This window comes from Staurois parvus, unplaced genomic scaffold (genome assembly GCF_062004578.1).
Source record: "Staurois parvus isolate SC_StPar_1 unplaced genomic scaffold, SC_StPar_1.0 ptg000131l, whole genome shotgun sequence".
Classification (NCBI taxonomy): Eukaryota; Metazoa; Chordata; class Amphibia; order Anura; family Ranidae; genus Staurois; species Staurois parvus.
The window spans coordinates 4523608-4547535 of NW_028317927.1; the positions used below are offsets into that span (position 1 = coordinate 4523608).

At 41.1% G+C, this 23928-nt stretch overlaps 1 protein-coding gene across 1 annotated transcript in view; it reads left to right on the forward strand.

The window, feature by feature from the left end:
- Positions 1–23928, forward strand: part of ATR (ATR checkpoint kinase) — a 125379-nt gene that overhangs the window by 93695 nt on the left and 7756 nt on the right. The window contains exons 41-46 of the mRNA XM_089672570.1: positions 3234–3377; positions 5776–5926; positions 12490–12646; positions 13486–13639; positions 17573–17724; positions 22489–22594. Of these exons, the coding sequence (XP_089528696.1) occupies positions 3234–3377; positions 5776–5926; positions 12490–12646; positions 13486–13639; positions 17573–17724; positions 22489–22594 (864 nt within the window). The remainder of the gene's footprint in view (positions 1–3233; positions 3378–5775; positions 5927–12489; positions 12647–13485; positions 13640–17572; positions 17725–22488; positions 22595–23928) is intronic.

Consider the following 23928-nt stretch of genomic DNA (forward strand, 5'->3'; position numbering starts at 1 on the left):
AGAAGAAGGTTGCAGGGCAGAATCAGATAGTATGTCCAGTCTGGGTCTGGACTTAGCAGGACTACTTGTAGAAGGAGACAGGGGTGGAGAGGACTCACCCGGGTCTCCTGGGTATAGTGGTGCCTTGAGCCTGGGGTCTGTGTGCTGCGCTGTGTCTTCCTCTGTTTGTGTGAGGAGACTGTCAGCAGAAGAGCCGACGCCATCTTGGATGCAGGGGCTGAGAGCAGGGAAGAAGCTCGTCAGCTTCCCTGGCTGCCCTCGTGATCTGCGGCGTTGGGGCATGGTCCGGAGGATGGTATGAGCCTCTGTATCCCCTTATGTCTCTGGGGAGAGGCTGCGGTTTGTCTGGGTCCGGTGTGTGCCGTGGTTAGGCTGACGGCGGGATGGAGCTCTCACTCACGAGCTGTCATCCCGGAGTGGCCAAGCATGCGCCCCCCCTAAATAGATCTTTAGTTAGACCTCATTTAGAATACAGTCGTACCTCGGTTTACGAACGCCTCGGTTAACGTAATTTTCAGTTTACGAATGAAAATAATGCCTCGGTTTACAAATTTTTTATGTTTTTTTTTCGCAATACGAAGCAGGTTTCCACAGGATGCAAGGTAGAGAGCTGAGCGTTGTGTGAGTATGTAGAGTTGAAGTGTACTGTACCATGTGTGAAAAGTTTGCCATGTTTTAAAAGTTGATGTGTGATATTTTAAAAGTTGAAGTTGGATGTTTGAAATGTTATTGCTTGATTAATCATGTCCCTGTACAGTATTTACAGTTGTGTCCAAAATTATTCAACCCCCAATGCTGTAAAGGGGTTTAGGGACTATAGTGTACATTTGGAATTGTATTCAGAATCAAATCCTACAAGGACGTTGTAACTACCCAAATGCAACTAAAATGACATCAATTGTTTATGTAATACAGTAGTAAATGGTTCTTATGTGGTTTCTTCATTGCCACAATTATTCAACCCCTTAAAGACTACCACTCTGAAGAACAGAGGTTCATACAGGTGCTTTCCATCAGGTATTGAAAACACCTGTGGATGTCACCGAGCAGCAATCAAGCATAATAAGCACCAATTAGGCAGCTTTAAAATGACTGTGATACTCAGCTCCTTCTAGACATTTACTGGTGTGGTTACAAACATGGTGAAGGCAAGAGAATGGTCCAGGAAGACAAGAGAAGAGGTGATTTCTCTTCACAGGAAGGGCAATGGCTATAAGAAGATTGCAAAGATGTTAAACATACCAAGAGACACCTTAGGAAGCATCATTCGCAAATTCAAGGCAAAGGGCACTGTTGAAACGCTACCTGGTCGTGGCAGAAAGAAGATGCTGACTTCGACTGCTGTGCGCTACCTGAAGCGTAGAGTGGAGAGAAGTCCCCGTGTGACTGCTGAGGAACTGAGAAAAGATTTGTCAGATGTGGGTACAGAAGTTTCAGCCCAGACAATAAGACGCACACTGCGTAATGAAGGCCTCCGTGCCAGAACTCCCAGGCGTACCCCCTTGCTGTCTCCAAAGAATAAGAAGAGTCGACTGCAGTATGCCAAAAGCCATGTGGACAAACCACAAAAGTTGTGGGATAGTGTTCTGTGGACTGATGAAACAAAATTAGAACTGTTTGGGCCCATGGATCAACGCTATGTTTGGAGGAGGAAGAACAAGGCCTATGATGAAAAGAACACCTTGCCTACTGTGAAGCATGGTGGAGGGTCAATCATGCTTTGGGGCTGTTTTGCTTCTGCAGGTACAGGGAAGCTTCAGCGTGTGCAAGGTACCATGAATTCTCTTCAGTACCAGGAGATATTGGATGGAAACGTGATGCAGTCCGTCACACACCTGAGGCTTGGGAGACGTTGGACCTTTCAACAGGACAATGATCCCAAGCATACCTCCAAGTCCACTAGAGCATGGTTGCAGAGGAAAGGCTGGAACATTTTGGAGTGGCCATCGCAGTCACCAGACTTAAATCCGATTGAGAACCTCTGGTGGGACTTAAAGAAAGCAGTTGCAGTGCGCAAGCCTAAGAATGTGACTGAACTGGAGGCCTTTGCCCATGAAGAATGGGCGAAGATACCCGTAGATCGCTGCAAGACACTTGTGTCAAGCTATGCTTCACGTTTAAAAGCTGTTATAACTGTAAAAGGATGCTGTACTAAGTACTAAGATTGAATGTCACTTGGGGGTTGAATAAAACTGATAATGCTGTGAGCACAGAAAAGACATTTGTGGTTATTTCATTATAACTGTTATGTTATATTTGTCTGACCTACAAGTGCCTCTTTAATGTAAATGTAAGCAAGATGACTGAATGATCAAAAGCAATGTCAAACTGGCCAAAACACTCAATTTCAGTGGGGGTTGAATAATTTTGGACACAACTGTATGCCTTTAAAGTGCACTTCATAAAGCGTTTTGAACAGAACTTTTTTTTACTTTTTTCTGACCTCCGGAACGGATTAATTGGTTTTCAATGCATTCCTATTGGAAATCGCGTTTCTGTTTACGAATTTTCCGCAATACGAAATGTCCTGAAGAATGCATTAATTTCGTAAACTGAGGTACCACTGTAGTTTGATTAGTTATGGAGACCTCACTTACAAAAAGATATTGATCCAGAGATGGAAAACAAAAAATGGTTAAAGGTCTGAGAGATAAAACATATCAGGAGACACTTCAGGATCTTTATATGTACAGGGAAAGGGAAAGGGGAAACATGATTGAAATACATCAATTGGTGAATAAAGTTCAAGACGACAGTATTTTCAATATGAAGCCAAGATCAAGAACACGAGGACATGACCTCAGACTAGCAGGAGGAAAGTTCAAAACAAATCTTAGAAAGTATTATTTTACTGAAAGAGTAGTGGTTGCTTGGAATAGCCCTCCAGCAGAGTTAGTGAGTCAGTCAACAGTAAGTGGATTCAAACATGCTTGGGACAAACCTAGATCTATACTGAGACAAAAACAAAAAAACACAGAAACAAAAAAATATGTAAATAAAAAATGGAACAGACTTGAACAGTCTTTGTTCTGCTGTTGCTCTTCTATGCTTTTTTGGTATCTTCTTCCTCTGTCAGTATGTAGGCATGCAGAAATAATAGCAGTAGAATTTCCACTATCCTGTTTTTGTCAAGTGTCATTGCTTCAAATTGCCTTTTCCTTGAAATAATCACGTATCCTTTATAACCTATCAATGTCCGTAAACCTGTACAGTCATAGCTTTGCTTATTATAGGTTGAGATCTTACCATCTCTTCAAAAACCCAAGAAAATTTCATTGAAAGGATCTGATGGAAAATCCTACATTATGATGTGCAAACCAAAAGATGATCTCAGGAAAGACTGTAGACTCATGGAGTTCAATTCCCTGATTAACAAAGTAAGTCTCTAAAATTACATCAGGTAGCTTTTTGTTTGCGTCATCAACAGAGTTTACAAGAGAGAGGATACATCACTTACATGTTTCTGCAAGAGTGTACAGGATAATTTAAAGTTATATTAAATCTAAAAATAAAATGTATTATATTGCAGTTTACCAATTCTAGGATGTGGTGGCCACATTATTTTTCCTTTTTTAGGCTTTTTTTCCACTTTATTTTCATGTGATGATCCTGCCAGTAAACCTGTTATTTTTCATTTCTTTAGATCAAGCTGTCCAGCAAAAGTGGACTTTGGGGGGATGAGACAAACCATTTAACACTGACAAGGGTGCTTACGATGGTCAGCTTTTATTGTAAAAGCTGACTATTATAAAAGAAAAAAAAAACAACTTGCTGTAACTGCTTAAAATTGTCATCTATTCAGCTTGAATGTGTTAGCCAAGACCATCTAAATCTGCTGGTGCATCTAACACTACCCACTCTCCAAATTAATACTGCTGCTGCCCAGGTGTGTCTCCATTGCACATCTATCCAGAGTGGAGACACCATAAGACAGGAAGTGTGTTACTGGCTGGACCAACAGGTGAAAATAAAGGAAAATGCCTAAAATTAGAAAACAAATGCAGCCTCCACCTTTAAGGATTGGTAACCTGTAATATATTACATTTTTGTTTATAGGTTTAATACTGCTTTATTGTTTTGCATTGAGGAACACAACGGTGAGCATTTCAGTTTATATTACTAGTTGTATCTCTGTGTACTGTTTTACATATTGGTAAGCAGAATTGCTACTACTGTACAGAAGTCTGTGGTCCTCTGTGCTTGTGTTTAGTGTTTTTCTGTATAGCTCAGAACTGATATATTTGGTGAGATTATGATTATTGTTATTTTAAAGGATTTATATAGCGCCAACAGTTTGCGTAGTGCTTTACAACATGAAGGCAGACAGTACAGTTATAATACAATTCAATACAGGAAGAATCAGAGGGCCCTGCTCGTTCGAGCTTACAGTCTAGGAGATATAACAAATTACTGTCTAGATTTACTAATTTTATCTTTTAAAAAATATTTTGCAATTTATTTTGAACCTGGGTGTCACTTGAGATGGCAGAATTTGCAGGCCTCATGCATACTGTGACTTAAAAAGTGATGCTTTTTTATGTCATGACAAGTCACACCCTATGACTGACAATGGAACTGTTCTAATTGATGTGACTTCGTCGGAGTCGCACCAATTTGAAAAGTAGTTCCTGCATCTTTGAGGACTTGCATTGCATCTAGTGCATGAAGTCGTGCAAATGTCTTTCACGTCGCACTGGCGCATGATTTCAAAGTCGTACTCAGTGTGAACCCAGAATTAGAGGCTGAAAAAAAAATTACTTGCGCTTTCAGGAGAGGAGTGTTTGAGCAAAAAAAGTTTGATGCGCATTACACATATAAATGCGCCTAAACACTAGGCGTGTTTACACTTGAGCATTCATTTTAATTGCCAGAATAATTTAATAATCTGGCCAGTGGAATGAATGCCTAAACAAGTTTGCAAAAATCAGCTTTAGGTACAGTTTTTAAGCTGCTTATTTCCTGCCAGGATTAAAGGTGTCCAGCAGAATTAACAAAAAAAAAAACCTGTGTGCATGAGACCATATGTGTAACAGTAAATATTAAAGTAATGTCACGTTATTTTTCAGGCTATTTTAAATATTTAAATTGCAGACAGCAGTCCAAGTCTGTCTAGTTCTCAGCTACTAAGCTGTACTAAGTTAAAGTGGTTCTAAAGCCTATTTTTCTTTAAAATAACAAACCTGTCATACTTACTTGTTCTGCAGTGATTCTGCATAGAGCAGCTGCGATTCTGTTCTTGGGTTACCCACTAGCGCTTCCTAATCCTCCCCCTTGCTGAGTGCCCCCAGAACAGGCTGCTTGCTCTAGGGGCACTCGTGTGTGCTCGCTCCCGAGCCGTGTCTGTGTGTCCCATAGACTCATAACGTTCCTCAGTCCCACTCCCTGCTCCCTTTTCACTGGCTGTGATTCACTGTGGAAGCCACAGGGGTCAGCCGATGAGGAGAGAGAGAGAGTCCCGGGAGAGCCTCTGCTGGGGCTCAGGTAAGTATGGAGGGAACTGCAGCCCGAAGGTTTTTTACCTCCATGCATAGAATGCATAAAGGTAAAAAACCTTCAGCCTTTAGAACCACTTTAAAATAAATTTATACATTTCTTAAACTTAACAGGTTCCCATGCTCAGAAGATATTGTTATTCGAGTGAATAGAATTTCTAAATACTTTCCTGTGTGTGCGGTGCACTGAAGGCCTTTGTTTCACTTGTTTTATATGCAATGCACTTTACTCCTTCAGGAAGTTGTAGCAAATTACCAGTGTTTTATGTGTGTGTTTCAATAGTGCCTGCGAAAAGATGCAGAGTCTCGAAGAAGAGAACTTCACATCCGAACCTATGCTGTAATCCCACTGAATGATGAGTGTGGCATAATAGAATGGGTGAATAACACAGCAGGATTGAGAAACATACTTATCAAACTGTACAAAGAAAGAGGTCAGTGTGATAGGTTCTTTATATGTTGTGATAACTCGTAAAGTACAGGATCTCGCAGAAGTGCGTACACCCTCACATTTTTGTAAATATGTTATATCTTTTCATGTGACAACACTGAAGAAATGGCACTTTGCTACAATGTAAAGTAGTGAGTGTACAGCTTGTATAACAGTGTAAATTTGCTGTCCCCCTCAAAATAACTCAACACACAGCCATTAATATCTAAACCGCTGGCAACAAAAGTGAGTACACCTCTAAGTGAAAATGTCTAAATTGGGCCCAAAGTGTCAATATTCTGTGTGGCCACCTTTATTTTCCAGCACTGCCTTAACCCTCTTGGGCATGAAGTTAACCAGAGCCTCACAGGTTGCCACTGGAGTCCTCTTCCACTCCTCCATGATGACATCACGGAGCTGGTGGATGTTAGAGACCTTGCGCTCCTCCACCTTCCTTTTGAGGATGCCCCACAGATGCTCAATAGGGTTTAGGTCTGGAGACCTGCTTGGCCAGTCCATCACCTTTAGCAAGGCAGTGGTCATCTTGGAGGTGTGTTTGGGGTCGTTATCATGTTCACTGCGGCCCAGTCTCTGAAGGGAGGGGATCATGCTCTGCTTCAGTATGTCACAGTACATGTTGGCATTCATGGTTCCCCATAGCTCCCCAGTGCTGGCAGCACTCATGCAGCCACAGACCATGACACTCCCACCACCTTGCTTGACTGTAGGCAAGACACACTTGTCTTTGTACTCACCTGGTTGCCGCCACACACGCTTGACACCATCTGAACCAAATCAGTTTATCTTGGTCTCATCAGACCACAGGATATGGTTCCAGTAATCCATGTCCTTAGTCTGCTTGTCTTCAGCAAACTGTTTGCGGGCTTTCTTGTGCATCATCTTTAGAAGAGGCTTCCTTCTGGGATGACAGCCATGCAGACCAATTTGATGCAGTGAGTTGTGTATGGTCTGAGCACTGACAGGCTGACCCCCTATCCCTTCAACCTCTGCAGCAATGCTGGCAGCACTCATATGTCTATTTCCCAAAGACAACCTCTGGATATGACACTGAGCACGTGCACTCAACTGGGGGAGGGGGGTGTTAGATGTACTAGCAAATTTGAATACAGTAACAAATTGGAGCTGGCTGAACTCCAGATGATACTTTATAATCAATTATAGCAAACAGTTTTTTTTTCTTTTTGGCATAAAGGTTTTACATAAATAAAATCTGATCATTTTAGGCACCCCTGCCAGTATTAAATAGTTTTTCTCATCCCTGTAACTGTAAGAGAGATTTTATGTTGAAAAACAACAGACATACTGGCTGGATCATCAGAGGAAAATCGTTCTCCGGTCTGGTCTTGTCACACAATCCCACAGCTCTGGCTCCCTCCGGGTTCATTGAGCTGGGAGAGGAGGGAGCGCCAACAGTGGGTGGGGGGTCAAGCATGTGGATAATGTCATGGTTTCAGGAATTTGCAGCTGTTGTCAAGTGTTTCTTTACACAAGGTAGCTGAAATGGCAAAATCGTGTGACCAGACTGGACTGAAATAGTAACCTCAGAGATTCTTTTTTTTTTTTTTTTTTTTTTTTTTTTTTTTTTAATACATGGTAATTAGGAGGAGGGGGGGGGGACATTTTTAGGAATTCTTTTTTTTTAGTCTTTATTATCACTTTAGAACCTGTGAGGAGAGCTGTTTGGGAGCTGTCATAGTGAACTTGTTTTTAAAGGTACAGCTCCTGGAGATTTCATTCTGATACTGATTCGTTACCTAATGAGCCATTGACCGTGAAACACAATGAACGACCATGAAATATCTGAACACTACCTGTGTATTTTTTCCAAATCAGTGAAGCACACTTTAGGTAGTAAAGTCAGAATCATAACAGCCCCAGCAGTTTGAATCTGTAGATCTTGGAACATTTCAGAAAGTTTTTAGTGCCAGCCTGGCTGCTGTACTGCTCAGTATTTTTGTAGCCTGACATGGTTCTGACTTTGGCTATGTAGTAATGTTGTTGGTTGGGTTAAGGTTGAGGTAAAGCTCATGGTAAGATTTAGGAAAAATGACTGTTACAATCTGGAATTTAGAGATACCTGTATTAAAGGGTGATCTTAAAGTGTTATTGAACCCAGGACCCTGCATTCACTACAATGGATATAGAAAATGTCTACACACCCGTTTTAATGTCGGGTTTCTGTGATGTAAAAAAATGAGACCAAGATAAATAATTTCAGAACTTTTTCCACCTTTAATGTAACCTATAAACTGTACAACTCAGTTGAACAACAAACTTAAATCTTTTAGGTGGAGGGAAGTAAAAATAAAACCCTAAAATGGTTGCATAAATGTACACACCCTTAAACGAATACTTTGTTGAAGCACCTTTTGATGTTATTACAGCACTCATTCTTTTTGGGTATGAGTCTATCAGCATTGCACATCTTGAATTGGCAATATTTGCCAACTCTTCCTTGCCAAATCTGTGATTTCGAGGGCATCTCCTGTGCACAGCCCTCTTTAGATCACCCCACAAATTTTCAATCAGATTCAGGTCTGGACTCTGGCTGGGCCATTCCAAAACTTTAAACATCTTCTGGTGAAGCCATTCCTTTCCTGATTTGGATGTATGCTTTGGGCTGTTGTCATGCTGAAAGATGAAGTTCCTTTTCATGTTCAGTTTTCTAGCAGAAGCCTGAAGGTTTTGTGCCAATATTGACTGGTATTTGGAACTGTTCGTAATTCCCTCTACCTTGACTAAGGCCCCAGTTCCAGCTGAAGAAAAACAGCCCCAAAGCATGATGCTGCCACCACCATGCTTCACTGTGGGTATGGTGTTCTTTTGGTAATGCGCGGTGTTGTTTTTGTGCCAAACATATCTTTTGGAATTATGGCCAAAAAGGTCAACCTTGGTTTCATCAGACCATAACACATTTTCCCACATGCGTTTGGCAGACTTCAGATGTGTTTTTGCAAAATTTAGCCGGACTTGGATGTTTTTCTTCATATAGCCCAGACATATGAAGAATACGGGAGATTGTTGTCACATGTACCACACAGCCAGTACTTGCCAGATATTCCTGCAGCTCCTTTAATGTTGCTGTAGGCCTTTTGGCAGCCTCCCAGACCAGCTTTCTTCTCGTCTTTGTTGCACCATATTTTCTCCACGTGATGACTGTCTTCACTGTGTTCCATGGTATACTGTATCTAATTCCTTGGAAATTCTTTTGTACCCTTTTCCTGACCTTTTAACAATGAGATCCCTCTGATGCTTTGGAAGCTCTCTGCGGACCATGGCTTTTGCTGTAGGATGCAACTAAGAAAATGTCCGGAAAGACCTACTAGAACAGCTGAACTTTATTTGGGGGTTAATCAGAGGCACTTTAAATGATGGCAAGTGTGTACTGATTCCTATTTAACATGATTTTGAATGTGCTTAATTCTGAACACAGCTATATCCCCAGTTATGAGGGTGTGTACACTTATGCAACCACATTATTTTAGTTTTATATTTACAGTTTACTCCCCCCTTACCCTGACTTCTGTCTGGACAGTGCTGATTGGCCATGTGGTGATCACTTGCACTCTCCCAGGAAAATAAAAAACCTCTCTAGCAATACACACCAAAACTGAGCTTGTACAGAGTGATTCCACACCATATGTATTATCAGGAGATAAGAGGGGGACATTGGAAGAAGGGGAGAATCAGAGAAGTCAGGATCAAACAGCCTTTTAACACAATGTAGAGGTTTAACCCTTTAGGTTCCACAGTGAGTATAACAAGCATGCTTTACTGCATTTACAGACTGATTTTAACCCCTTCAGGGGGTGCCATGGCTTTCTGCTTGAAGAAGGCTGTTTGAGCTCCTTCTCTGCTGAATTGTGCTTTGGCATAGCAGGAGCGCAGTAAGAACAGTGAAGTGCAGAGCAGGGAAGGGGGAGGTGTCTTCCTCTCTGCCTCTCCGTACAGGGCAGTACCTTGTAGTGCAATACCCAGAAGTGTGGGTGAAGGTACAGTACTACAATTTTTAAAACTGTTATATGCATGTATTTGTGTGTGTATTTATGTAGCTCTACTATGAAAAGCCATCCATGCTCAGTTCAGTTTTCATAGGCATTTGACAGGCAGTGAAGAGGCAATATGTCACCTTCTCCCCCCTCCCCCCCATTTTAACCCCCCAAATGCTGCACCACCTTGCCGCAGGGTGACCTTATTTACCTGGGGGTATATTCCCTGCCACTGCCGCAGCATGTATACAGCCTTTGTTGCAGCTAAAGGGTGAGCAGTTGGAGTGGGCAGGGGGTGGTTAAAAAAAAAAAAAAGACGACAGCTAAATGGTGTGGTTTTACCATCACCCAACCTCATGAGTGAAGGAGCGTTTGGTTTACATCTGTGTAACTGCCCTACCCACAAAAAAACAGGGAAAGAAGCCCCAAACTTTTTTTTTTTTTAACCTGTTCTTGCCTGGGCAATAGTACAATGAAGGCTGAGTGGGACTCTCATTAATCTGGGTGGGCATCATATGACGTCCTTCTGGATTGTGACTCGTGCTTGCCCGTGGGGCCGCGCTGTGACAAGATTTGTCACAGGCTGTGTACCTTAGACACAGCCGATGACAGATCTGTGTACTGGCTCGTTGCTAGTACCATGTGACCACTATAACCAATCATTCCTTTCATGGAATCCATTGTATACAATTGTGTCACTAGCTGTGATTGGTCACAGTGTTCACATGTAAAGACTGGGCAAATCACAGCCCATCTGTGTCATGTGACATAGCTGTGGCCAATCAGAGCTAATCACAACAAAAAAACCTGAATGAATCAATTTCATTCAGTTACAATTCTTTGCTATAAGCAATCATATAATGTGTAAAAAAAGAAAATACTGATCCCTTCCCCAGAGTAGTACAATGTTACTATGGTAACATTATACTACTCTGGTCACAGTGTGTCATGAAAAAAAATTGTTAAAAAAAGAACTGTCACCAGTCAGTGTCCCTGATCACCGCCACACCAGTTATATGATGCCTCTGTACTGCATTGGTGACAGTATGTAAAAAACTAATTTGTGAAAAGTTTTTTCAAATTTCTTCATTTTCCAAAAAATATGACAGAAAAAAAATGCAACTTCAAAAAACTCACCATGCCTCTCACTAAATACCTCGGACTGTCTACTTTTCAAGAAGGGGTGATTTGAGGGATATCTGTACTGTCCTGACATTTTTGGGCCTCAAGAAATTAGATTGGCTGTCGGTACAGGATTGATCGATTTTCAGACATATTATTATTATACAGGATTTATATGGCGCCAACAGTTTGCACAGCACTTTACAACATAAGGGAGACGGTACAATTACAATACATTTCAGTACAGAAGGAATGTGAGGGCCCTGCTTGTGGAGCTTACAATTTAAAGGAAGGGGGAGATGATACAAAAGGTAATAGCTGCGGGAGATGATCTGGTGGAGGTGATTCACGTACAGTTCTTAGGTGGAGGTGGAGTAGGCTTCCCTGAAGAAGTGAGTTTTCAAAGATCGCCTATAGTAGATATATACCATAGTTTGTGGAATCTATAACTTTCCTACAGACTAAATAATAAATACTGATTTGGGTTATTTAAACCAAAGAAATGTAGCAAAATAAATCTTTGCCTAAATTTGTTTTAAAAATTTTTGTCTATTTTTTCTTGAATTTAGCAAAAAATAAAATACCCCAGTGGTAATTAAATACCACCAAAAGAAAGCTCTGATAAAATTTTAATTTGGGCACAGTGTTGCATGACCAATCAATTTTCAGTTAAAGCACTGAAAGCTGAAAATTGGCCTGGGCAGGAAGGGGGTAAAAGTGCCCTGTACTGAAGTGGTTAAATTGTGCTGAACTGCTTTGGCGCACGTTAAAATGCGTTGTGTTTGCTAATGCGTGGGGGTACCATTCAGACTTAATGGCACCCCTGCGTCTTTGCTAAAGAGCAGTACATTTGTCGTGTGATTTGGCACACGTTCTCAAAACACAGTAATGTGAACCAAGCCTTAAATTGAAGTGTCTTGAGACTGAAAATATTTTTCAAGGGCGCCATGACTGAAAAAAGATTTAAAAACACTAGTTTGGATTAATGTTAGGGTCACGTAAAGTTTACACTTCAGGGTTGTGTTTTGATAGGAGGCATTAACTGGTTAATTTCATAGCTTACGTTAAGGTTTATGGTTTGGTTGAGGGGAGTGTGTGACTCTATCAGCATGGAGTTTGCAGTGCCAAGACTAATGAATCACCATGACGGGTTCCCTTTAAAGAGAAGTTTGTGTTTTTGTAAAGCAATGATAATACAATCTGTAATTAACATTATCTTGAAGTGACTTGCCAGAAAGATGGTGCCATCCTCAGCTGCAAACATGGTCTGCATTTCTTGTGTAGTGGGTAGTCCTGAGCTTCCCTATATCATTATGCTTAAACTACACAGAGGAAAATGATTTCTTGATTAATCTTTCCATCACAGCTCTTTTTGCTAGTAATCACAAAACAATCCATTGATGCTAGCCATGTCCCTCTCTGTTTCTTTTCCCAGGCATATACATGAGCGGGAAAGAACTTCGCCAGTGTATGTTGCCTAAGGGAGCTCCCTTACAGGATAAGCTGAAGATATTTAAGGAGACTCTCCTGCCTCGTCACCCACCTGTATTTCATCAGTGGTTTTTAAAGACATTTCCTGATCCAACATCATGGTATTTGTGGATATGTTATGTAGTGTAATGCATTTGTCATCAGCATTTATCTCATTACAGGGTTTAGTCCTCTGTAGCAATATAGAGTAATAAAGCTAAAAATAGCATTAATAGGCTCCTGCTATAGTTCAAACAATCGACCAGGCTCAGTTTTTCTACAGAGGAATATATTCTATACTTACCAGTACTAAATTGTAAACTACACTAGCCATTGTTTCATAGATATATTTTTATAGTATAAATGGCTTCTTCAAAGGACAACTGAAAAGTGTATTTGTACATTGTTATGCCTCGTACACATGCTGAGAATATTGGATGAATGATTGTCCGTTTTTCTTTTTGTTTTTGCATGCTAGTCTCATATCAAAAATGGAGAGGTTACTAAAGTTACGAAAATTCTCTTAAGATAGAATACAACTTCAAAAATGATGTATTCTTTCGTTTCCGAGCATGCTTGGTCACTTATTTTTTTTTAAATATTTTTTACAGGCGAATACTGCACTGATTAAACAAACATTGTTCATTCTGTTATCATACGAAAAAAAATTTTGTTCTTGTCACTTTAGACAATTCTGCATGGACTGTTGTGATCGGCTCTCGAAAGTTGTGTATTAACGATCAGATTATCGGACGATCGCTCTGAAAGCATTATTTTTCATCCGATATTCTCATTGTGTATACGAGACTTTAATCATCTTACCTATAAATATACTTGAGTGTTAATTGAGCCAGGGCATTAAATAATCTGTTTGATCTGGAATTCTAAATTAACTATATATAAAGGTTTTTAGGGACTAATCTACGAAGATATTCTAATCTGCCTGTAAAAATGTTTCTAGGTACAACAGCAGATCAGCGTACTGCCGCTCCACAGCTGTGATGTCTATGGTTGGCTATATCTTAGGCCTTGGAGATCGCCATGGAGAGAATATTCTATTTGATTCTCTCACAGGAGAGTGTGTCCATGTAGATTTCAACTGTCTCTTTAACAAGGTACACAAGTGTAAATCACCAAATCATGAACTAAACTTACATGACGTGGAAAATGACATTTTTTCTTTGTTATACTGTGAGAATGTGTTTTTTTTTTTTTGTGAATCAATCCATTCTATAGTCAGGTCATGCAAGTAATATGGGTATAGTATTAATTGTATACAGAATAACACATTACAGTCTACTATAGATTATTATGCATACTGGGATTTAGTAGGGTATTTCATTTCTGCATCTATGCAAAAGTATTCTGACTAGGGGCATTTACAAACAATAAAATCAATAGAATTAATGTTTTTTAATTATATGAGGCACTTAACATTTACAGTATGTATTTAGGCCTTCAAACCTGGTCTAAGATCCATTCTTACAGGTGAATAGAAACTCTTTACCCCAGGACAAATATCCATTTTAAAGGCCCTGCCTATATACTGTACTTTAAAAATGCAGACATTTTTCTATGCTTATGATCAGTGTCTTTGTGATTTGCATGGACCCTGTATTTGAGACTCAACTTGAGATTAATCAGTTTACTACCACCTGCACAAACACTATGTTGCCAAAAGTATTGGGATGCCTGCCTTTACATGCACATAAACTTTAATGGCATCCCAGTCTTTGTCCGTAGGGTTTAATATTGAATTGGCCCAGCCTTTGCAGCTATAACAGCTACAACTCTATTGGTAAAGTTGTCTACAAGGTTTAGGAGTGTGTCTATGGGAATGTTTCACCATTCTTCCAGAAGCGCATTTGTGAGTTCAGGCACTGATGTTGGACGAGAAGGCCTGGCTCGCATTCTCCGCTTTAATTCATCCCAAAGGTGTTCTATTAGGTTGAGGTCTGGTTGAGGTGCAGGCTAGTCAAGTTCCTCCACCCTAAACTCGCTCATCCATGTTTTTATGGACCTTGTTTTTTTTCACTGGTGTGCAGTCATGTTGGAACAGGAAGGGGCCATCCCCAAACTATAACCTCAAAGTTGGGAGCATGAAATTGTCCAAAATGTCTTGGTATGTTGATGCCTTAAGAGTTCCCTTCAGTAGAACTAAGGAGCCAAGTTCAACCCCTGAAAAACAACCCCACACCATAATCCCCCCTACACCAAACTTTACACTTGGCACAGTGCAGTCAGGCAAGTACCCTTCTCCTGGCTTCCATGAAACCCAGACATGTCCATCGGATTGCCAGACAGAGAAGCATGATTTTTCACTTCAGAGAACACGTCTCCACTGCTCTAGAGTCCAGTGGGGGGGCATGCTTTTAACCACTGCATCTGACGCTTTGTGTCGCACTTCGTGATGTAAGGCTTTGGTTGCAGCTGCTCAGCTATGGAAACCCATTCAGTGAAACTCTCTACGCACTAATCTGAAGGCCACACGAAGTTTGTAGGTCTTTAGCAAGTGACTCGGCAGACAGTTGACTACTTCTGCACACTATGCACTGACCCCGCTCTGTCATTTTACATAGCCTACCACTTCGTGGCTGAGTTGCGGTTATTCCCAGTTGCTTCCACTTTCTTATAATTGCAGTAGCAAGGAAATTTCATGGATGGACTTATTGCACAGGTGGCAATTTATCACGTACCACGCTTGAATTCACTGAACTCCTGATAGCGACCCATTCTTTTACAAATGTTTGTACAAACATGCTGCATGCCTAGTCGTTTCATTTTGTACACCTGTGGCCATGGAGGTGATTGGAACACCTGAATCCAATGATTTGGAAGGGTGTCCTAATACTTTTGGCAATATAGTGTATTGGTTGTGGGGCAGCCAGTGTTTCTATGATGAGTGCACACTCACTGCCTGCTCCCAGCACAGAGACCTAGCTGTGAAAGACAGCTCTTGGTCCCCACTACTGATCGATAGCCATTGGTACCCAACTTTGATCACGTGAGCACTGTGACAGCCAATTACAGTGATCAAGTGATCAGTCAATCTTTCTCCCACCCCAGCATTCATAACTTTTTAAAAGAATGCCAGGGCTGGCAGGAAGGAACTAAGCCTCTCCTGATGCTACGCCCAACCTGCTGTAATTTATCTGTCAAGTATCACACCCAGTAATTTAACCATTTGCCGCCCGGCCAATGGCCTTTGGCGGCCGCAAAAATGCACTAGATTTCTGGGGTGGACGCCATTTGGCGTCCTCCCGCACATGCGCAGTTTTCGCGCTTGCAGAGCCACGCAGCAGCGCGATCTGTCACCGGCCATGTACCTTGGACAAGGCCGATGACAGATCTGAGTACCGGCCCCCGTTGCCAGTACCATGTGACCTGCTGTGACCAATCACAGCAGGTTACATGATAGTTGTATACAATGTATGGCTTCATTCATGCCATCCATTGTATACTAGTGTCTAGCTGTGAATGGTCACAGCGATCACATGCACATGTCATGTGTTTAGCTGTGACCAAATCACAGCTAAGCACAAAAAAAAAAAAAAGAAAAAAACCCTGAATGAATCGATGTCATTCAGGTAAATGCTTGCTTATAGCAAAGTAATTCTTTGCTATAAGCAAACTGTGTAAAAAAAAAAAAAAAAAAAAAAAATACTGATCAATTCCCCAAAGTAGTACAATGTTACTATGGTATCATTGTACTACTTTGGTCATAGTGAAATATAAAAAAAAAAATCTTAAAAAAATAAAAAAAGTAATAAAAAATTAAAAATAATAAAAAAAATAAAAATAAAGAAAAAATATACATATATTCTTTTTTCATACTGTCATCAGTCAGTGTCCCTGATCACCGCCATGCCAGTTATATGATGATGCTGTACTGCACTGGTGACAGTATAAAAAAAAAAAATGGTGAAAATAATTTTTTTAATTTTTTCATTTTCCGAAAAATTATGACAAAAAAAATGCAACTTCAAAAAACCCGCCATTCCTCTAATGAAGTACGTCGGACTGTCTACTTTACAAAAAGGGGTCATTTGGGGGATATCTGTACTGTTCTGACATTCTTGGACCTGAAGAAATTAGATTGGCTGTCAGTACTTCAGGATTGATCAATTTTCAGATATAAACCATAGTTTGTGAACTCTATAACTTTCCTACAAACTAAATAATACATCCTAATTTGGGTTATTTTCACCAGACATGTAGCAGAATACATCTCGACCTAAATTTATGAAGAACAATTATTTATTTGTAAACTTTTATAACAGAAACAAAGAAAAATGTGTTTTTTTTTCAAAATTGTTGGTCTTTTTTTGTTAATTTAGCAAAAAATAAAAACCCCAGCGGTGATTAAATACCACCAAAAGAAAGCTCTAGTTGTGTGAAGAAAATGATAAAATTTTAGTTTGGGTACAGTGTTGTATGCACCGCGCAATTGTCATTCAAAGTGTGAGAGCGCTGAAACCTGAAAACTGGCCTTGGCAGGAAGGTGTAAAATTGCCCGGTATTGAATTGGTTAATGAAGGGGGCTGAGTTTGCACTAAAGGAGGACATGACTTAATCTTGGGGCTTCTTCCCAGGATCTGGGGTCCTCCCATCCCCAAGGAACTGATTTGTAGACGCGCAGTGGTACTTTGTGCCTGGGTTTTGTTAATTTATACACCTTGGTGGATGTGACCAGTTAAGTTGAAGAGCTATAAACATTACAGTACATTCACATAAAGAACACTTGCAATGCATGGCACAAAAGAAAGGAAAACATTGCCTTTGCATACTGCTGTGCAGTCAGCCTACTGCACAATTGCTCTGGCAGCAGCTCTAGTAAAATAAAAAAAAATAATAAAGGGGCTTTTGTCTGTGGGGTCTGCATGCTTGGTGCCTAAATGGAAACCTCTGTCATATCAGTGACAGAGATCCCAGTACTCTGTAGGACGCTTCATATAAACTCTTTAGAGTTTGTTTCTAAACTAAGTTCTAAAGATTATAATGTTTGTATAAATTATCTTGTGGTATGTTGATAAGTTGTTTTTTATTAGGGTGAAACATTTGAAGTTCCAGAAATTGTCCCATTCCGGCTGACACATAACATGGTTAATGGAATGGGTCCTATGGGTACAGAAGGTCTTTTCAGACGTGCCTGCGAAGTGACCATGAGACTGATGAGAGACCAGAGAGAACCACTTATGAGGTAAATGCATACTTCTCTGTAATGTTATCCATGATAATGTACCTTCTTTTTCTGTATGTAGATGATGAGCTTGGCACACTTTTATACATTTAAAAAAAAAAAAAAAAAAAACCTTAAAAGGACCAGTAATCCTACTAACACTGATGTTTGAAATACATTTTTCTTGAAGGAGATTGCAGTGTGCAAGCTCATCATTAAAGGGTTGAGTGGGTGTTGGACTTTTACAACGTGATTACTTTCTTTTGCCTGTAAACATGTTTTCATGATTTGTTTGACCGCTTCTTGCCCAGCACAGGCATATAAACATCCAGGTCAGCAAGCGGTTATACCAGGATCATGACTGCAGCCACGATTCTGGCATCAGTTTTTTTTAGCCAGCGATTGGCTTTCCTGTAAAAGTGATCATATTTACAGTGTTGCGGAGCCCTTCCTACAACAACCCTTCCACTGCTCACCACTGTTCCCAGGCTCTCCCATTCAGCCTGGGACCTCCGTAATCGGTCGGGTTGGCTGCCCACAGAGGAGACATAGAATCATTCATTCTCTGATCTCCTCTGTGATGAATGAAGCCAGAAGTGACAAGGATTTTGCAGGATTTCAGTGCTGTCTTTCCCTGGCCGGTACAGCCAGGAAAGAATCCGATCAGACAGATCTGTGTTTGATGAGATGCTTTCAAGAGCAGGGGAGATATCAAGAGTCTAATAGACCTCCTGTCCCCTGGTCTCTAAATACCTCTCCTTATGATCGTGCCACGCACCCTCACCTTTCTAGCATCCCTGACCCCTTGATTTGGAAGAGAGCAGGTATCCATAATTTTAGACATATTTTCTCGTCAGAACTCCGATTCTTTGACTTATTAAAGACAAACTTTGACCTTCCTAAACACTACTTGTTTAGGTACCTTCAACTACTTCTAGGGTTCAATTTTCCCAAGCACCTGCCCTTCAGCAGAGCTCTCTGGAATCTCTCCTGAGGACCTTCCAGTCTCTCCAGTTTTAACAAGCCCCTCCCCTCAAGCCTACCTCTCAATTCACCATGGTGTTAAGACACGTTTGCTTTTCCAGGAATGACAATGTGACATCTCTGCTTTTTCTGAGGAGGAGTGGCCCAATATGCAAAATTGATGATCTCTGCTAGGAATAAATTTGCTCAACTGAAGTGTTTGCACAGGATATATTATGCCTCCCAGAGGTTGCATCCTATCAATTCTTCTCTTTCTCCACTCTGTAACAATTGTTACAATTGTCTTAATACCAATGGCACCTTCCATCACATGTGTGGCTGCCCTAAGATCTTTGAGTACTGGAAACAAGTTGACAAAGGCTCTAAGGGTATCATTGACCGCAGATCCTTTGATTCTGTTGCTAGTTCTTTACAACTCTATCCGTATCGCAAAACATGATAAACTACTGTTGTTCTACACATCCTGCTATGCCAAGAGGGACATCCTACTCAAATGGAAACTTACTGCCCCACCCTCCTACTTTAATTGGTGTTCAGCTGGTAGGTCTGCACTTCCTCTATACCAATTGCTTTATATGAACACAGGCTGTCCAGCCAAATATGATATAATCTGGTCAGCATGATTGAACTGTGTTTGACACCCCCCTGTTCTTCTCCCACAACCCCCCATCCCTTTTTACTTATTTTTCCTCATTCCCACCCCTCTCCTCCCTCTGCTTTTCCCTTTATGAAACTTGAAAATATATGTCCTGCAGTGGCATATGCTGACACTTTATTGTCCCCAGTGTTATGTCTCTGAAGTATATATTTTTGTTAAGGTTTATACAGATTATTTACTTCTATATCTATATTGTGCTTATCTATGATACTTGAACTATGGCATTACTTTTGATTTTGGGGTAATAAGTGAACATCCAACCTTCTGTGAATGCAGCCTGTGGACCGTAAGGTTCTTGTAGTGGCGCTCTGTTGAGTCTGTTGACCCTTATGTTGTTGGGCCTGTTGGCACAGTTTCTGTCTAGTTGTTGCCCTCCTTTCTCATCCATTGCTGGGGGACACCCCAGGGTCTATGAATACTCAGTGTGTGTCCTGTATTGTACGAGTACCATAAGAAGAATTTTGACTTTACCTGTAAATTCCATATGTTAGAGTACAGTTCAGGACATAGGCCACCCTCCAATTTATTTCTTAGTCATGCTGCATTGTGTGTTACAACACTAATGACTTATGGAGTGGGAAAGGGTTAATCCTTTAGGTGCCAGAGCTCTTTTTGAGTTTTCCGCACACACATTTAAATCATTTTAGGCCTGAAGATTACATAAACCCCCAAACATTATATATTTTCTGAAAGCAGACACCCTAGAGCAGGGTTTCTCAACCTTTTGACCTTTGCAAAAAGTTTGAGATCTTGGTGTGATCAGCAAGCTGTTGATTAAAACACATTAAACAATAGAATCAATATTAAAATACACCTGTTTATTGTAAAACTTGTGCTTGCTTTTTTCTGCATGGATGCTCAATTCTGGGTCAAACTTAAGATAAGCAGTGTACGTGGGGTCAGGAGGGGAAAGTACAGGGGGGTCAGGAGGGCACATTACATGTGGGCAGGGCACATAATGGAACACACAGCAGGGCATATTACATAGGATCAGAGCACCTCACTTGTGATCAGGGCACATGAAATCAGAGGACCTTACATGGGATCAGGGCACATGGGATCAGAGCACCTTACATGGTATCATAACACTTGGGATCATGGCACATAGGATCAGAGCACCTTACATGGTATCATGACACTTGGGGTCAGGGCACATAGGATCAGAGCACCTTACATGGGGTCAGGGCACATGGGATCACAGCACATTACATAGGATCAGAGCACCTTACATGGGGTTAGGGCACATGGGATCACAGCACCTTACATGGGGTTAAGGCACATGGGATCACAGCACCTTACATGGGGTTAGGGCACATGGGATCACAGCACCTTACATGGGGTTAGGGCACATGGGATCACAGATACTTACATGGGAACAGGGGACCTTGCATGGAATCAGAGCACCTTACATGGGATTAGGGCATAAGGGATCACAGCACCTTAGATGGAATTATGGCGCAAGGGATCAGGCAACCTTACATGAGCTTGAGGGTAAATGGCAGGGCAGCGGTCATTTCATTTGCAGATCTAAGCAGGTCCTCTTCTTCTGACTCTTCTGCCATGCCTCTCCTCCAATTCTCTCTTCCTGTCCATCCTGGGTGCTGTCACATACAAGCACCCAGGATGGAAAGGTGTGGAGGAGGGGCCAGCGGGGAGCAGCACTGCTCAGCTACGCAAGCAGAGCCACTTGTTTGTGTAACTGTGTGCAAAGAAGCAGAGGGGATGTGATTTACGTGTTAGCTGCTTGTAAGTGACGGACAGATTGCTGCAGAACCCCAGTTGAGAAACACTGTCCTAGAGAATAGTGGTGGTTCCAATTTTTTATCTTACACAATAATAACACAAAGGTCTAGGAAGCACAACATTTCAGTAAAAAATACACTACAGTTAATTTTTAGGACATACAAACTCAATAAACTACCCAATTTTTTTGTAAAACAAAAAGATAAGTAAATAGATGCCCAATATGTCAAACCTTAAAATTGCGTGGGCCGGCGAAATGGCAGAAAATTTCAGTACCCTATATTTTCTATAGGAAACACTTCAAAAACCCCTACAGAATTACGCAGGAGCTCTGGTGCTAGAATTATTGTTCTAACACTGGCATGCGCAATGATATTTAGTGTGTATTGAAATCAACCATTTTGTGCATGGGCACCCCTGACACGTGTTTACAGTCATGCATGCGTGCATATAGGGGGACCGCAAAAATTTTGGGGGGGATTTTATGTGCTTGGTTGTAGCTTTTTAATGTTTTGCAGTTTTTTTTCTACCTAACCTTTTTTTTTCATCACATTGGGGACAAAAAATCTCCTATATGATGATATTTTGGTGACAGGTTCTCTTTAATAAGTATTTTAGACCTGAATGTCTCACCTGTGCTCCAGTGAATTTCAAGTTGCATTGCTTTAGATTCTTTACACTCACTTCCAGGACAGCAAGAAGAAGAGTTGGGGAGTAGAAGCATGTCCGTTCAGCTTCCTCTCTTCCACCTGGCGGCACACACCATGCTTGTCCCAGGCACGCAGATAGGCAAGTGGTGCCCAGGATACATGGATATTGGGGAAGGGGGGGGGGGCAGGGGCCGGTTTCCAAGGGGGTTTAGAAGCAATTGGGGCGGTGCACACACTCCCTTTGGCTACAACCAATACTGTACAAATATGTTAAATAAGTAGAAGAGCCAGCCCATGCGAAGGGTTGATCGACATCAACTGAACAAACTATAGGATTGTTTCCCAGATATCAGAAATAGGCCCCCACCTCCTTTTTCCAGTTTGCAATGGAGGGGAGGTTTACACTCCATAGGTGTGAGACCAGTAAATGTGTACTGCTTTGCCACAAAACTGAGACATTCTGGCAGTAGAAGGGGTTATACTAGGCTTATTTTTCTGTTTATCATTGTCCAGTCTTTCTGTGGGCAGCAGTATAACCTGGCTGTATCTGGATTCATTTGTCCCTCAAAGAACTCCAAGAAATAGATTTTACAGTATGTACAAAAATACAATTTTATAAATGTCTGCAGTACATGAAAATATAAATGGCGTGGTTTACTTGTTTGCTACTTTATAAATAGGCACTTTGGGTTGTTTTATATGTTTCTTGCTAAAACACATATATAAAAGCACATTACTATTGTTTTCCAGTGTACTAAAACCATTCCTGCATGATCCTTTGGTGGAATGGAGCAAACCTGCTCGTGGGGGTACTAAAGTTCAAGCTAATGAGACTGGAGAAGTTGTCAATGAAAAGGTTTGTACTGTGTAGCTGAAAATGTCTATGTATGTACCAGGGGATGTACTGTATTTACAGTTAGGTCATATATATTTTGAAACTATTTTAGTTTTTTTTTCAGGTATTTACCAAACCATATTCAAGTTATAGTTATATAATGGATATGGGCTGAAAGTGCGCACTCTCATGTTTAATTTGAGGGTATGTACATCCAAATTGGAGGAGGGGTTTAGGAATTACAGCTCTTAAGAGTAGCCATCCCCTCTTTTTTCAAGGGACTAAAAGTAATTAAACAATTGAATCAAAAGCTGTTTCATGGCCAGGTGTGGGCTACTTCTTTGATATTTATTTATCAATTAAGCAGGTAAAAGGTCTGTAGTTGATTCTAAGTGTGGTATTTGCATTTGGAATCTATTGCTGTGAACCTACATCATGCGTTCAAAGGAGCTGTCCATGCAAGTGAAACAGGTCATTGTAAGGCTTCAAAAACTAAACAAAACCATCAAAGAGCAGCAACATTAGGAGTGGCCAAATCAACAGAGGTGGATGATCGCAGGATCCTCTCTATGGTAAAGAAAAACCGAATCCATGCAAGTGAAGGACACTCTCCAGCAGGTGGGCGTATCATTGTCAGTCAAGGATCAAGAGAAGACTTCACAAGAGCAAATACAAAGGGTTCACCACAAGGTGCAAACCATTCATAAGACTGAAGAATAGCAAAGCCAGATTAGACTTTGCCAAAAAAAATCTAAAAAATCCAGACCAGTTCTGGAAAAGCATTCTCTGGATGGATTAAACTAAGATTAATTTGTACCAAAATGACGGGAAGAAAAAAGTGTGGAAAAGGCTTGGAACTGCTCATGATCCAAAGCACACAACGTCACCTGTAAAACTTGGTGGAGGCAGTGTGATGGCATGGACATGCATGGCTTCCAGTGGCACTAGGTCATTGGTGTTTCTTGATGATGTGACAGAAGACAGAAGCAGCTGAATGACTTCTGCAGTGTTTAGAGATATACTGTCAGCCCAGATTCAGCCAAATTAAGTTGATTGGACGGCGCGTCACAGTACAGATGGACAATGATCCAAAACATACTGCAAAAGCAACCCGGGAGCTTTTGAAGGAAAAGAAGTGGAATATTCTGCAATGGACGAGTCAGTCACCTGATCTCAACCCAATTGAGCATGCATTTCACTTGCTGAAGGCAAAACTAAAGGCAGAAAGAACCACAAACAAAGAACAACTGAAGACAGCTGCAGTTAGAGCCTGGCAAAGCATCAGAAAGGAGGAAACCCAGTCTTTGATGATATCCATGGGTTCCAGACTTCAGGCAGTCATTGCCAGTAAAGGA